Source organism: Scleropages formosus, chromosome 7 (assembly GCF_900964775.1).
Source record: "Scleropages formosus chromosome 7, fSclFor1.1, whole genome shotgun sequence".
NCBI classification, from domain to species: Eukaryota; Metazoa; Chordata; class Actinopteri; order Osteoglossiformes; family Osteoglossidae; genus Scleropages; species Scleropages formosus.
The window spans coordinates 420,546-435,552 of record NC_041812.1 but is presented as its reverse complement, the minus strand read 5'-3'; the positions used below and the strand labels follow the sequence as shown (position 1 = coordinate 435,552).

Sequence of the window (15,007 nt, the reverse complement as noted above, 5' to 3'; positions counted from 1 at the left end):
AAAGCAGCGGAGTCTGACAGGTCCTGCCCTTCTTCTGTGATGAAGATGAATTAATTAGCAGTCATCGCTCACCGGTTCATCTGAAAGGCGGTCAATGTTCAGGACTGCCTGCCCACACCTGGTCACAGAGGTACGCGTGTGTATTGGGGAACGGGGTCTCGTCATCCTACATTTGCTGAGCGCCACACAGTAAACATGGAAATATACAAGAAATCGCTTTTGAATTTAAGCAGAGATCAAAATATGTATATTGTGGCCAGTCTGTCATATTACAACATTCCGGCAACAAAGAGCAGCAGCCTTTCTCAGCTCTCGGAAGTGTTTCGATCAACAGGCCAAGTAGTGCGTCTTACTCGAGATGAGTGCACCAGCTCATGGGTACAGACGGCGTGTGACGGGGAACGCTTGTGGGCCAATCCGAATGATCATGACCACTGAGAGAAGGTCGTTTGTTAGCCAACTGACATGACGAGTGAAGCTTTCCCTTCCAGTGGTGTAAATATATCCATGTCTCTGAGACGAAACACATCATATAGGTACCTGTCATCAAACCATCTCGCTGTGACGCAGCTCGACACAGGAAGGACAGAACACGTCTTACTGCGCGTCTGTGGCCGCGCTCATCGGGTCGAAGTTGAGCGCTTCTGGAGCTGCAAACACATGGAGCGGAAGAATGAGAACAAGCTTTAGGGTGCAGAACTGAAAGCGCCGGAAGCACCGAGCCGCAGCAGGGCACTCGGCGACATACTCGGGGGTCCCACGATCTCCCTGAGCTCCTGCTCAGCCCTCAGCACGCGGCTCTTATAGTTATGGCGTTTCGTTGTTCGGCACTTCTTAAGGCTGGCCCGCGGCATCGAGCTCTCGCACCCTCGCGGGACGGACGTGCGCCAGGGAACTTTGAGCTCCAGGTGCACGACGCCCTCGAGGATCTGCCTCATCAGCCGTTGAGCCTTATTCTGCGTAAAAGCCTCGTCTCGCACCACCACGCGCCGGTCAAATATTTTCCCTCCGGCTGCGCTGTGGGCCGCGCGCACACGCACGCGCACACGCACACGCACACGCGCACAGCAGCGGCACCACCAATCCGTGCCTTCTGCTCCGACCTGGGCTGAGCGGCGTCACGGGGCCTTTCGGGTTCGTGGTAACCTGTGGAATCCGACACACGGTCACACACATCGCCGATTACTAAGAGGGCGTCCACGTGCAGCAGAGCTCCGTAGCAGTGGTTAGAGCTGATGTTTTTGGACCCAGAGGTCGCAGGTTCGAATCCCGCCTCCAGTTGTGGTACCCCCGAACAAGGTAAGTACTCTACATTACTACAGTAAAATCACCCGGTTGTGTTAATGGTTAAAAAACTGCAGGTACGTTAACGCTCTAAGTCGCTTGGGAGAAAAGCATCCGCTAAACGAAGAAATGCGAAGGCAGCGAAATGAAGGGACGCAGCTCCTGTCAGCTGGTGACGAATACCTGAATATTTACATTTAATATGCAGCCGTTAATCATTAATAAGTAATTATAGCAATACTTAATTATGCACACAATGACACTTGGCGAAGGGCTGTACGTCCCGGGTGCGAGGACTCGACACGCACCCTACTGGCGCAGGAGGCTCGTCGCCGTCCTTTTTCAGAAAAAAGGTTTTGAACGGAATCGTTCGAGAGCCGGGCCCTTCGGCGGAACAGTCGGCCACCTTGACGGAGGAGGCTGGAGCGGAGAAGCGTCTTCGGAGAACAGACCTTAACCAGCATCCCACTTGGTGTTCGAATCGACAAGCAGGAGTACACAGACGCACGCATATATACAACTGCACGTAAGAGTTGGTTATGTGGCCCGAAACATCGGAAGAAGTCGCTTGACACATCATTTGAAACACACACAGACACGCACACATCGTCTGAACCGCTTGTCCCATACGGGGTCGCGAGGAACCGGAGCCCACCCGGTAACACAGGGCGTAAGGCCGGAAGGGGAGGGGACGCACCGGGGACGGGACGCCAGTCCGTCGCAAGGCACCCCAAGCGGGACTCGAACCCCAGACCCACCGGAGAGCAGGACCCGGTCCAACCCACTGCGCCACCGTGCCCCCTCATTTGCGATAATAATGCCAAATTTCTGCGATGCAGTGTTTTTCGGAGTACATGAGCACAGCGAGCGAAGCGAAGAAAGGTGTCAGAGGCAGCGATACGGTACAAAATGATTGTTTATTGACATTCGTCTACAGTGATATGACCGGATAGAAAGCGCAGCCTGAGAATCGAGCGACCCATCGTTCCAACGGAAGGCTCCCGCATGAGCGCGGCGGCGACCGCCAAGACCGCAAGTGGAGGCGGCAGCAGCTCAGAACACAGGAAGACAGGAAGGGCGAGTAGGTGGTGCTGAGCCAAAGAGCGCACGTAGCGGGGCAGGTGGGCTCACCTTCCGCGCACCAACACACGTGGAACACAGAAACACCTATGGGGGGGGCAGGCCGGCCTTCCAGCTTCTTCTCTCCTTTATTCTTAAGGGATGATTTTTTTTTGGAATTATATTAAATGGGTTTTAAATCTGTGCTTAAATTACAGCACTATTCAAACCCATTTTACAGCAGCCACTATGATTTTTATTGATTTCTTTCCATTTAAACTTTAACATAATTTAATTTCTTTGCCTGAATTCATTCACATTACATTTTAATACATAGATTTTATATAAATGGGTAAATACTTTTGATATAACATTGGCATTAAGAAATATATATTACTTAATATTATAAATGCCTACCACATATTTGGCATTTTACATTATTCTTAACTGTCAGTTATCAATCATAAATGCACTTTCCGCACAAGAGGAGACGATCACCTTCCAGTGAGGAAAGTCAGCACAAATCATAGGTTTCCAACATGAACGTCGCGATGCACGATGAGCGGCAGATGACCTCCGATTTACGAAGACCACGTCTTTCAGTACGGACATAGCAGGTGTTCGGTACACCGGGGGGAACAACTGAGATGAACCCTGACAGCGTCAAGAGCGACTGATCTCTGACAGCGGAATTCTTTACGATAAATAGAAAAATGAGTTTGTGAAACGAGAAACGTGAAGAAGGTCTTGGCCGTAGAGCAGACGATGAGTGCGTATGACACTCAATGACCTGAACGGGGGGGGGGGTACAAAACGCAGGTGGAAACCAACGGCATCAGGCATCGGACACTTGAGCAGAGCTGGAAACGGGTTCCTTCTGCAGCGCTCAGGAAAGTTTCTTTTTCCAGACCGCTCCTCCTCCTCCTCCACCGCTCCTCGGAGGACACGTGACCCGCAGGTGGACGTCGTCGCTAAAATTTGCTTCGTGAAAGAGTCAGCTGTGAGACACATTGTGTGTAACAGGAGTGTAAATCACATTCCAGTGAAAGAGCCTGGTGATTTCATTGGCCGGTGCATGTGGTCAGTGGGACAGTGGCACAGACTCTGGTTGTGTGTGTGTGTGTGTGTGTGTGTGTGTGTGTGTGTGTGTGTGTCGGGGGGGTGATTTTGCATCCTTCCATAAAGAAACTAAACCAGAAGAGACTTTTAAAAATCACTGACAATGACCTACATTCTAGGAAAGTTTGTAAACAATCTTCATGAAACTCAACATCCCATTTCGGCTCCAAGTGCGTTCGACGCAATGAAGAAACGCACCTTTCCTCAGCCGCACGGGCCTCACATGCAGAGCCCCGCTTTGCGACGGGAGACGCGTGCTGGCAAAGCTCCTCGGCTCCGATCCGCCGAGTCCAACACGGCACCGAACGCAAAGAGACGAACTTTCGCGTTCATCTCCGTAATCAACCGAGTCGCGTGCAAGAACGGATGGAATGAGGCCATTTCCTTGCGTTGTCCTTTCGATCCTGAGCCGAGCGACATGCTTCTAGCGCGTCGCCCGGCATCGTGCTCGGCGCGGACGGTAAGGCGTGTCGTCCACAGTCCTCGTGCTTGGTCACAGAGTCCTTCTCAAGGCTTCGGGTTCCAGCCTTCGACCGGAGGACTGCTGTTCACGCACATATTTCTTCGCTCATATCCACACGTGTTCACGGGCACCGGGACTCTTTGAAGGCTCCGCCCACCAAAATGTCACCGAGCCAAAGCGACGAGAACGACGGGTGGACAATGCTGTCCTCAGAACGAGCCACTGTGTCCCTGATAACCAACTGCTTTTCTCCCTTTTCTTCTTAAATCAGCTGCAATAACCTTTCTTCTTCCACCCAGCCCAACTTTCCGAGGAATGTAAAACAAGCCTGGAATGACGTATAAAAGCATCCATTCCCTGTGCGGGAGAGCGAGAGAGAGAGAGAGAGAGAGGAGGGAGAGAGAGGAGGGGGAGAGAGAGAGAGAGAGAGAGAGGGGAAGAGAGAGAGAGGCACAGAACAAAACGTCTCTCTTGTTTGGAACGTGGACATTGAAAGCTCTTCTGCAGCCATCGTGAAATTCACCACTGACTTGTCTCCCTTGACGTCACTTCCTGTGTCCACATGAGCCTCGCTCAGGGCACAGGGGAGTGCGTCGCGGTGCATAGCAGCAGCCCGTGGCCTCGCGGGTGGAGCGGAGCGGAGGCGGGTGGCGCGATGGCGGCGCGCGCAGTCGGCTGGAGCCTCGTCTCAGCCATTGCATACGTCTCGGTTTGTGCAAAGCCTCCAGAGACAGTGCGTTACATCAGGTGAGTCACACATGCAGTTTTTTTTTTTTTTTCCTTTTTTCCCTCTTTTCTTTTTCCCCCAGAAATAGACAGTAAAAAACACAATGCTTCTGCTGAAAACGTACTCTCGTCTGAAAAGAAGGTCTCTGCCTACAGTCACCAAGCGGGAACCTCATTCCAAGCCGAAGGTGCTGGTTTCTTCGACGGCGATCAGCATCTTCTCATACAGCATCGTGTACGAGGGGTACGGGGGCAGATCCAGCCGGTTGAAACAGGTGTGTGCCCTGAAACACAGCACAATGCAGAACGGCCTCAGGACACGGCACAGGGAAACAGGGGTCTGGGAGGAGTCGGGGGTCACCTCTAACTTTGCAGTTGCCTGGTCCAAGTCCTTGGAGAGGGTCTGCTGCTGTACTTGACTCAGCTACTCACGCAAAGCACTCGTGTGGGAAAGCGGCGAGAGTTGGCAGCTCGGAAGCTGCGGTTTGCTGTCATCGAAATGACGAGCGATGCGACGAAATGAGAAACACTTTACGTTTCTTGAGGACCGAAGCTGAATGTACAGCTCGGTGAGAGTCCCTGCTGCTGTGCTCATGGCGCTCGCATCCCTGCGCGACCCTCACCCCCGCTGTCAGTGTCTCCGAGATACCGGTCGTCCACTTCCAGCGTCTGCCGTTACACTCTGTCCTCAAGACACGGGACACATCTGGCTGCTCTACCGCGGTGCTTCCCGGCCGACCTGCTCACTGATGCGTGTTTGTTGGCAGCTCAGCACAACTAACCACCCTGTTGCGGCTTCTTTGAAGGAGGAGGTAATTCTTCTCCCTTTACTCCAGATAGTACACCGGGGACACCACGATTTAACCCATTTACCTTTACATTGCTTTTGTAAAGTGGGAGCACGTACACGTTTCTCTCAAATGCTCTACAGTTCATGTAAAACATTAACCATCCATGCAGATCACTGACCAGTTACATTTATTCATGTATCTCATGATTTTCTCTAAGTGACTTAGTGTTAATCTACCTGCAATTATTTACCCATATACTGTACAGCTGGGTAATTTTACTGGGGCAATTCAGGGTAAGTACCCTGCTCAAGGGTACTACAACTGGGGCTTGGATTCAAACCTGTGACCTCTGAGTCCAAGGGCAGCAGCTCTCACCACTATGCCACCTATAAGCCAAAAGAAGGAAATATGAAATTTTGTCAGGTATAAAGGGATTCGAACCCATGCCTCTACGGGAGACTGCAACCTGAACACAGTGCCTTGCACTGCTCAGCTATTATAACTTATTAAATGATGGGGACAGCTGGTAGTGTAGTGGTTAGTGCTGATGCCCTTGGACCCACAGGTTCAATGCCCACCTCCAGCTGTAGTACCCTTGAGCAGGGTACTTACCCTAAATTGCTCCAGTACAACTACCCAGCTGTATAAATGGGTAAATAGTTGTAAATACCTTAACATTGTGAGTCACTTTGGAGAACGATGTCAGATGAATGTAACGTGAATGTTATTAATTGTTCACACAAGTTGCATTATCAGTGTTCAGGGTGGATATTAACTTCTGAGGCCTTCCATGGTATCAGTGTTACACATTGTGGGTTCACATCCTGGGATTAGACCCACTGCACTCAAACACTGTAGCATCTCACTTCACTTGTAGGGCTCTCAAAACCTGCTGCACTTTTTCAGTGCTCCATGCTGGAGATGTAACATACTGTACATATTCGTATTAACAACAACCTCTATTTACAAGGGGGCTTTCGATGGTACGTCTGTACGACTCTTACTGGCACAGCTGGTAGATGAAGTGAAACATGAGCTGCACTAAGTATGTGCTCAAGGCACCTGCGGCAGAAGTGGGATTCAAACCGAGATCCTTCTGGTGGCCCCGATCACTACCGCACACTCTTGGCACTAAATGAAGATGTTCAGACCGGAGGCTCTCGCCGCAGCTGTGCCGCGCCTACCTGGGCAGGGAGGTGATCTTGCCCCACTTCTCGATGCAGAACCTGCGCAGACCGTTGCTCCCGCGCAGGGCGCCGAAGCCCTCGTAGGGCACGCTCGAGGTGCCTGTGACGAACTGCAGGAGCCGCAGCCGCTGCTCGTTGTTGAAGCGCTCCACGGCGCCCCAGAACCAGCGCACCACAATGTGCCCGTCGTGGTACCCTGGAGCGGGGGTGGAAACGCAGTGAGGCAACGGGAAAAGGTGGCGGCTCAAGGCGGGAGGTAAGTACAACAAAAGACACCGAAGAGTCGACGCGTGCGGCTCCGCCGGCCGTCCGCCTTCCACCTGAGCGCGTGAACAGGGCAAACGGACGGCGTCGGCGGTGGGACTCGGGCTCCGAGCGGCACCGGGTGAACGCGGAAGGTGCCCGGCGGTCAGCTGCGAGGAGTGCCCCGGGACGCCACTTTACTTAGCTACTCGTTGGGAAACGTTTCACTACGTTTTTTGCCCGTCTTTGCTGGACACGGTGCAGAGGCACGGGGTGAGTCTCACAAGAGGGGCTTTAGAGCGTTAGCGGTAACACGGGCAACACGAGACGGCGGCGAGCGGTGCTTTAGAGCTCCTGGACAACACCACACATGGGGTCACCTGCCAAAACTAGAGACAACAAACCAAGAGCAAGGGAACTCCTCGAAAGGATCCGTAAGCACGGTCACGGTGGCCTGCTTTTGATATTTTCACCGCACTGGAGGGGCAGAGGACAACCCGTAGCCATCTGCTAACCACGGCCTCTTGAGCGAGCGTGGTTGACCGTGCCTTCGCATCTTTAAAAACGGCGCTCCAGGTAGTGGAGGGTGGGCTCACATCCACTGACCTCCCCTGTATTCTGTATTGTTCCTCCAGTCGTTGAGGTCGATCTCTGCCGTCCCAGCAATGACCAGCTCCAGCTCCCGGGCATCGAACACCGACACGAGGCGCGAGTCCACCACCTTGGACAAGATGGAGGGAAGCGTCACACGGCACTCATCGCTGCTGTAAGACACCGCTGTCCCCACACCCGCCGCCAGCCTCGAGCCCCAGCGCAGACCTCGTAGAAGCCTCGAACCAAAGCCTCGGTTTGCTGCACCACGCCTCGCTCCACCCTCCACTTGACCATGCGCTCAATGTACTCTTTCTTGTTCTTTTCCGTCACCTGGACGTTGGCCCCGCCCGATTTCAGTTCCCGCTCCGTGACCTGTCCACGAGAAAAGACATAAGGGCCTCAGGGCAGGAACTCGAACCCTGACCTTCAGGGTGCCATGACAGACATTAAAGTATATTTCCATGACTTGCCAGGAGGAAATGCAGTTGCTCCATGAGTGAAAATTCAACAATTTATTGTCTAAGAACAGCTTCTTGCGGAAACAGACACTCGGACGAGGTAAATGTCCAGTGTAGTGTGGGATTACCCTACAATTACCATACAATTGCCGTACGATCGTCCCGTTTCATTTCTGTCACAATTAAAAAAACCACATTGGTTTGGAGACTCTGCACGCTGTCACTCACCTGACCAAAGACCTCTTCGTTGACAGTGAAGGTGAGGTCCAGGATGTCCGTAATGTCATTGTCCTTCATCCACTGTAAGCTCTGGTGGAACTCTTCGTCCAGGTACTCCAGGTCACTCAGGTCAGTGGCTCTGTGACGTTAATGCCTTCATTGAGCACAGCGGTGCTACCGGTCTGAGCTCTACGTGCCCTGTTAGGCTATGCTAGGGCCTTTGAAATTATAACCCATGCAAGTCCACATTGGATGAGTTCCATTTCTAGAACGTTCTGAGCATTAAATTAAAATGTATTACTGCAACAAATTACAGTTCTACAGACTGCTACTGTCATTGGTCTTACAGACTGATATTGACAGTCCTACAGACCATCTCCCCGCAACTCGCCACCTTCATCTCCAAGATCATCAACTCCTCGCTCTCCTCTGATTGCTTCCCATCTGCCTTCAAAGCTGCCCTCATTTCACCTCTGGTAAAGAAACCCTCCTTGGATCCCAAACTCAGTCCAAAACTATAGACCAGTCTCCCTCATCCCTTTTCTGTCAAAAACTGTGGAACGGGCAACCTGTGATCAACTGTCTGAATTCCTCACCCAGAACCATATCCTTGACAGATATCAGTCTGGATTCAGCTGGAAAGCTGGACATTCCACCGAAACAGTGCTCCTGGCGGTGTCTGATGCTCTCCAGTCGGCTAGAGCTGCCTCCATCTCCTCGGTTCTCATCCTCCTCCATCTGTCTGCAGCATTAGACACTGTCAACCACCAGCTTCTACTCTCCTCTCTTAGTCAGCTTGGGATCAAAGGAGAGGCACTAAGATGGTTTGAGTCCTACCAGTCTGACAGATTCTACCAAGCAGTCTGGTAGAGCTCTCGTTCTTCTCCTCTACCCCTCTTAACTGGTGTCCCGCAGGGCGCGGTACTGGGTCCTCTTCTCTTCTCCATCTACATCTCCTCCCTCGGCCCAGTCATTAGCCTCCCATCGGTTCAAGTATTACCGCTGCGCTGATAATTCCCAGCTCTTCCTCTCCTTTCCACCTGGAGCATCAGATATTTCCGTTCGCATTGCTGCCTGCCTGTCGGACATCTCTGCATGGATGTGTGATCACCACCTCTAAATCAATCTCTCCAAAACTGAGATCCTACACCTCCCAGCTGGTCTGTCCTCCTGTCACAGTCTATATTCACTCATTTTGTCGACCTCCTCGGCTAAGAGTCTGGAGTGATGATTGACTCAAGTTTATGTTCTTCTTGCACATCGAAGCCACAACCCAGACCTGCAGATTCATCCCGCACAACATCCGAAGGATCTGTCCTTAACTTACAGCTGACTCTGCCCAACTACTCGTCCAGGCCATGGTGACATCCCGTTTGGATATTGCAACTCTCTCTTATCTGGCCTTCCTGCTACTGCCATCAAACCTCTACAGTTGATACAGAACGCTGCTGCTGCCCGAGTTGTGTTGGACTTGCTGAAACGTTCGCATGTATCTCCTCTACTCATTTCTCCGCACTGGCTTCCTATAGCTGCCCAGATCAAATTTAAGACCCTGGTTATTGCCTACAAGTGCATCAACAGAACTGCTCCCAGCTATTTACAGGTCTTGATCATCTGCTATATCCCAACCAGACTGCTACACTTCTCCACCTCTGCCTGCTTGGTGGTCCCACACATGAAAGGTTGAAAAGCAAAAGCATGAAGGCTCTTGGATCTGGCTCCAATGTAGTGGAATAACCTCCTCCTCTCTCTCAGAACTGCTGAATCTCTGTCCACATTTAAAAATGGTCTAAAACTCATCTCTTCCAGACTCAGTTTGCCCATAATCTCTTAAATCCATGTAATGTGTAAATGTTCATGCACTATAACTCAGAATTTTCACCATTGTGCATTTTCAATTAAACCTATTTAACTTGCATCCGGAGCTCTAAAATTCACCCCACAATAATTATTATGCCACTGTTTGGGGGGCATTAGTCTCCAAGGGTTAAAAAGCCTGCTAGTTCTTAGGTGCAACTGAAACGATCCATCTTGGCTTTATGTTTCTCCTAGAAATATCTGAGAGGGACGTTCAACTGGACTGATTATGGGCACCATCCTTTGCTTTGTTTGGGGTGCTGATTGTGCAGGTGTAGAAGGTGGTGGAGGAACACTTACAGCCTGAGCAGAGCTTTGTAGAAGGGTCGAGTGAAGAAGGCATCCAACAGGTACTGGTGGATCAGTGCCAAGCCCAGGATGCGCCCGCTAAAGCGAAACCTAGGCGACACGACCACACAGGGAGCTCAGTTGACCCACATTCACTGAACCAACACCACCCAACAACCATGAGCCCTAAGCAGCAGATTCTATGTGGCCTTCCCGCTGTGCCTTGCTAAGTGTGGCCTCCTAACTTCTTCAGTGCTATCATGCAGCCAGTAGTACACCTCTACTATGGGCTCCCTGACTACCTGACCTCCTACCCCTGACCCTTGTCCATCAGCTTCAGCCATTCAGATCTCGCTGATGCACCAACGACCCAAGGATGACCTGCAAGACACCGATATTTTGCTGAGGGGGGCTCTGCTAACCTCTGTGACCCACCCCCCAGTATGATGGGGCTACATAACATCAGCAATTACTTGATTATCTGTCGCCACATAATTATTTATGCTTTGACACATTCACTTTTTCCTCATCAGTAACCCCTTGTCCAAGTCAGGGCTACGGTGATTCAGAGCCTATCGCAGAAACAGAGGTTATGAGGCCGGATACACCCGACACAGGTGTATTGCAGGGCATGCTATATTAACATTTTTTAAAAAATTTTTTTAAATGAATATAAAAAATGTTCTCAAATCATCCAGTAGTAATATGTCTCTACTCATCTCCTTCATTAATAATAAAAGTTCATTAAAGTTGCCTAAGTTTAATGGTCAGTCACAGGAAGACAGTCAAGAAATAAAAAACAATGTGATTTGACTTGTTTTTATGAAATACTGTATGTACTGGACAAATGTTTCAGTGTGAGTGTGCAAATGAATGCTAGCAGTGTAGGGGTTAGAACTGCTGCCTGGACCCAAAGGTCAGATATTCGAATCTCACCCTCAGCTGTCGTACCCTTGAACAAGCTGGAGGTGGGATTCAAACCTACAACATTTGTCCAACAGCAGCAGCTCTAAGTGCTACCAGCTGCCCCTGAGACAAATGGCTCATAGTATATTTGCTTTGTATTGAACTCATTTGCAGCCAGACACGAACAGGCATTTCTCTGCTGCTGTGAGTGTTCATCAGAAACACCCCATGCTTCTGGGATGGGATCTGAACTGCTGTGACCCTGACTTGAACAAGTGACTCTTACCCTGAAATGCCCCAGTAAGATATCCGTATAATTGAGTCAATAACTCTTAAGGGGGTTTGTGTACAAACCTAACAGTGTAAGTTGTCTTGGACACCCAGGTGCTCAAACCTGCTGCACACAAGAGTGTTCAGCCTGCAGGAGGCAGGAGAAACGCTCGTGGATGGCAGAGCGCACAACGGAAGGCCCTCACCATTCCAGATGGTTCTCCACGAAGGCGGACATGGGGCTGATCTGCACCGTGTACGTGTCGTTGGCCGAGTACTCGAAGAGGCCATAGTAGGGGTTGAAGAGCTCCTGGGATAGCAGGAAGAAGAACTCCCGGGACGGGCCACTGTAGTCCAGGCTGTGGAGATGGACACCAAGAGTTTGACGAGTTGAAACGGCAAACTGGTCCCGAAAGTGGCAAAAGACAGTTACGCCGGGGTGGCGTGTGACAGGCGGGCGAGCGACCCGTCCGCAAGCGTAGCGAATTTCTTCACTGCCGTTTATGGAGAGCCGGAAATGCCACACGTCCACTGTACACAGACCCACAGGGTGAAGGGTAGCGGAGAGTTACTGCAGACCTTGCGATGGTGTGAGCACGCAGAACAGAAAGCAGAAAAGCAAAAGCCAAAGTGCGTTTGCATTTGACACGTGTTTGTTTTCGCGGTGGACACGCACCCTTCCTCCCCCACAAAGGTGATATACAGCTTGTTCCTCTGCAGCTCCTTGCGGGAGTAGGCCATCACCTGGTTGAAGGTGCCCTCCAGCAGATGGTCCCGTCTAATGATGAGCCTAGAAAGCAGAGGGGTCGGGGCAGCAGTGAGCGAGAGACAGCCTTGAACCCCCGCCCCGCCCCCCCAGCTCCTCCATTGGATCGCAGACGGGTAACAAAGTCTGCGGCCTCCTTCGTGGTGACACACGGAGGCAAGACTGCGCCACGCTATTTCACGCTATTTCAGCTGTAACTGGGAGCGACGGCCGAACCGTCACCAAACGTCGAGCCGGGTGACGATGAGCTTCGCCTTTTCTGTAATGAGGTGCGTGCAACGTTGACCTACGGTGAACCTGTTAGGAGCCGACCAGAGCGCGGCCACACACTGTTTACAGCCCGAACCGTAGCTGCAAAACGCTGCAACGGCAGGATCCGTTCGGTACTCGAGCTGCAGTCCTGGAGCCGGAACACAGCGCCCCAACTGTTACGGAGACTAAGGCGTCTCCAGAATGGTTAGCGGTTTCGCGACGGGCTTTACTTGATTTTCCCAGGCCCCTGACCGTAGCCCTTGGCCTCCAGCTTCCTGTAGAAGTTGCGTAGTTTGGCTTCAAAGTCTCGCCGGTAGGGCGCGGGCGCGCGGGCCCTCTGCAGTCCTGCGCAGACGGGCAACGACACTGTTAGCCACATGTACCGCCAACACACACACACACAGACACACACAGCGGACTTTCTGTCCTTCCCATGTTCGTGGGTCTCCGCAGCAGCTCAGCGAGCGGTTCCACAATACGGAGGGAAGGACAGCAGGCTGCTGAGCTCAGTGACAGAGCAAACGACAGAGCGGACGAAAAGCAAGCAGACAAACCAGACTCGCGAGAGCAAAGAGCATCTCGGACAATAATAATGTCGCCACGGGATAGTTCCCTTCTGGTATAAGAGCAGCGTTCCGCCCTCGGCCACATGGGGTTCAGGAGACATACACCTCAGGTCCTCTGTATGATACCAGTCAAAAGTTTGAGTACACAACTAGGTGTTTTTTCTTTCCCTTTTCTTTTTTTCCATAAGCCATTTGGTTATGTTATTCCTTGTCCATCTGATGCCTTCCTCCAAAGCAGCTGACAATGACTTATACAGCTGGAGGAGTTTTACTGCTGCGATTCATGATTACCGCCTTGCTCAGGGTACTACTGTAGAAGGATGGAATTCAAACCTGGGTCCTTCAAACCACTGTGCCGCCAGCTTCCAGGACATTCAAAATGCTGGAAATGACTCTTGTGCAGCACTTCCCACACATGGATGACACTGGATTGCTTTGCTGTCACTCTTCTGTCTAGCTGGCACGATACATGTATTGCCCGCACTGCTCAGATGTTCTCAAACTTTTGACTAATAGCACATTTCACCCATAGGGTCTTTTGGTGAAATTCAAAGTCACGGTCCTCTCTACCGTTTGTCTCCACGACAGCTCGCGTAGAAGGGCCATCAGTTGGGGTGCCACGTTGATACTCACCCGGAGAGTTCTGGGGGGAGGATCCCGGTGAGCATCGTGGCGAGAAGCTGAACCCAGGGTGGAAGGAATGGGGAGGGACATAGGACATGATCTCTTCCTCAAACAGGCTGGGGAGACAAGTTACGAAAGACCTCAGAGTGGTGAGAGGAAGCAGAAGACATGTCAGCTGCACATCAACAACTGCACACCATGAGTGACCTACTGGTCTAATGAGGCTCCATATATTCTAGGGACCTACAGAGAAGAGAGCGCACCGCAGACCACATCAGTGTGTGACACCATTTACCATACAGAACAAAGGTTACTGATATCTGCTTTTGTTGTCTGCTTTGGTTTCAAAGTATGGTGATCCAGCAGAAACCCAGAGAGGTTCCCTCAATCAAGGTAAAATGAGGCCAAACAGTCCATTTCCCGGCTCTCCACACAACCCCGGCGCCAGCATCTTCAGTGTTTCTGGAGAAGCCTCTTACGAAGAGTCCAAGCTGCCCCAACAAGCATGCTCATGTTCCTCTTTACTGACATTCAACTTCAGGGACAGGAGCAGGAGATTGCCCCGCACTTTGCAAAGCAGCGCCTCATCGCCTGAGGAGCCCTACCTCAACAGGATGACCAGATCTGCATCACACGACAGCTTCTCTACGCCGTGGGTACCTTCTGTCCTGATGTAGTGAACCTTCTCCCTGTCAGAGCAGGAAACGATGACCGTGAGGGACGTTTTCAGTGATGTTCACCGAACGATTTCATCGTTTTGCAGGCGAGAGCTAAGGCCGCACACCCGACAGCCATCGAAGGCTACAGCAGATCGACGGAATTCGTGATGCTTAAAATTTTATTTCCATGCAAAGGCATGCCAGGCAGAACGTTTGTGCATAACAATGTCTGGTTCCCACTGCATCTTGGGACACGGACCGGGAAACTTTACGCATTCGGTGAGGCCCAGCGCGTCCCGTGGCGCAACGCAGCGATGTCAGACAACCATCTCGTTGCGCAGCAGTGGAGAAGGCATCCTGTCCCCCTACCTTAGAGCATGGTTCCTGGCCAGACTGGGCTGTCGCTCCTGAAGCATCTCGAAGATGTTGGGCTGACGCAGGAAGGCCACGATCTTGTCATTGTAGGCTGGAGGGAACGGCAGCATTCAGGGCAGTTTGAGGAGAACAGAAACTCCTATGACCATGACTCATCAGATCATCGGGACACAGTGAACGATACTGTCCGGGAGGTGGAGGGAGGGGGGTACGATGGCCTCTGAGAATCGCAGCTCATGAGCTGCACGACTTTGGTTGATTAGCCTTCTTGCAGCGACACGTTCAGGAACGGAATCTCTAC

At 51.6% G+C, this 15,007-nt stretch overlaps 1 protein-coding gene across 7 annotated transcripts in view; it reads right to left on the bottom strand.

Moving 5' to 3' along the window:
* Positions 1–2,049: 2,049 nt before the first annotated feature.
* The window catches only part of hecw1b (HECT, C2 and WW domain containing E3 ubiquitin protein ligase 1b), a 45,625-nt gene continuing 32,667 nt past the window's right edge, over positions 2,050–15,007 (bottom strand). For 5 of the 7 annotated variants that reach the window (XM_029253421.1, XM_029253419.1, XM_029253420.1 and 2 more), the window contains exons 17-28: positions 14,701–14,797; positions 14,278–14,361; positions 13,682–13,788; positions 12,713–12,827; positions 12,141–12,254; positions 11,671–11,823; positions 10,301–10,399; positions 8,153–8,282; positions 7,692–7,838; positions 7,479–7,593; positions 6,627–6,825; positions 2,050–4,935 (exon numbers count right to left, since the gene is read on the bottom strand). In XM_029253421.1, coding sequence (XP_029109254.1) covers positions 4,824–4,935; positions 6,627–6,825; positions 7,479–7,593; positions 7,692–7,838; positions 8,153–8,282; positions 10,301–10,399; positions 11,671–11,823; positions 12,141–12,254; positions 12,713–12,827; positions 13,682–13,788; positions 14,278–14,361; positions 14,701–14,797 — 1,472 coding nt within the window. In that variant the 3' untranslated portion in view covers positions 2,050–4,823. Of the gene's footprint in view, positions 4,936–6,626; positions 6,826–7,478; positions 7,594–7,691; positions 7,839–8,152; positions 8,283–8,924; positions 9,184–10,300; positions 10,400–10,595; positions 10,670–11,670; positions 11,824–12,140; positions 12,255–12,712; positions 12,828–13,681; positions 13,789–14,277; positions 14,362–14,700; positions 14,798–15,007 lie in introns of those variants that run through there. The other 2 variants (XM_029253424.1, XM_029253425.1) reach the window with 2 other exon arrangements.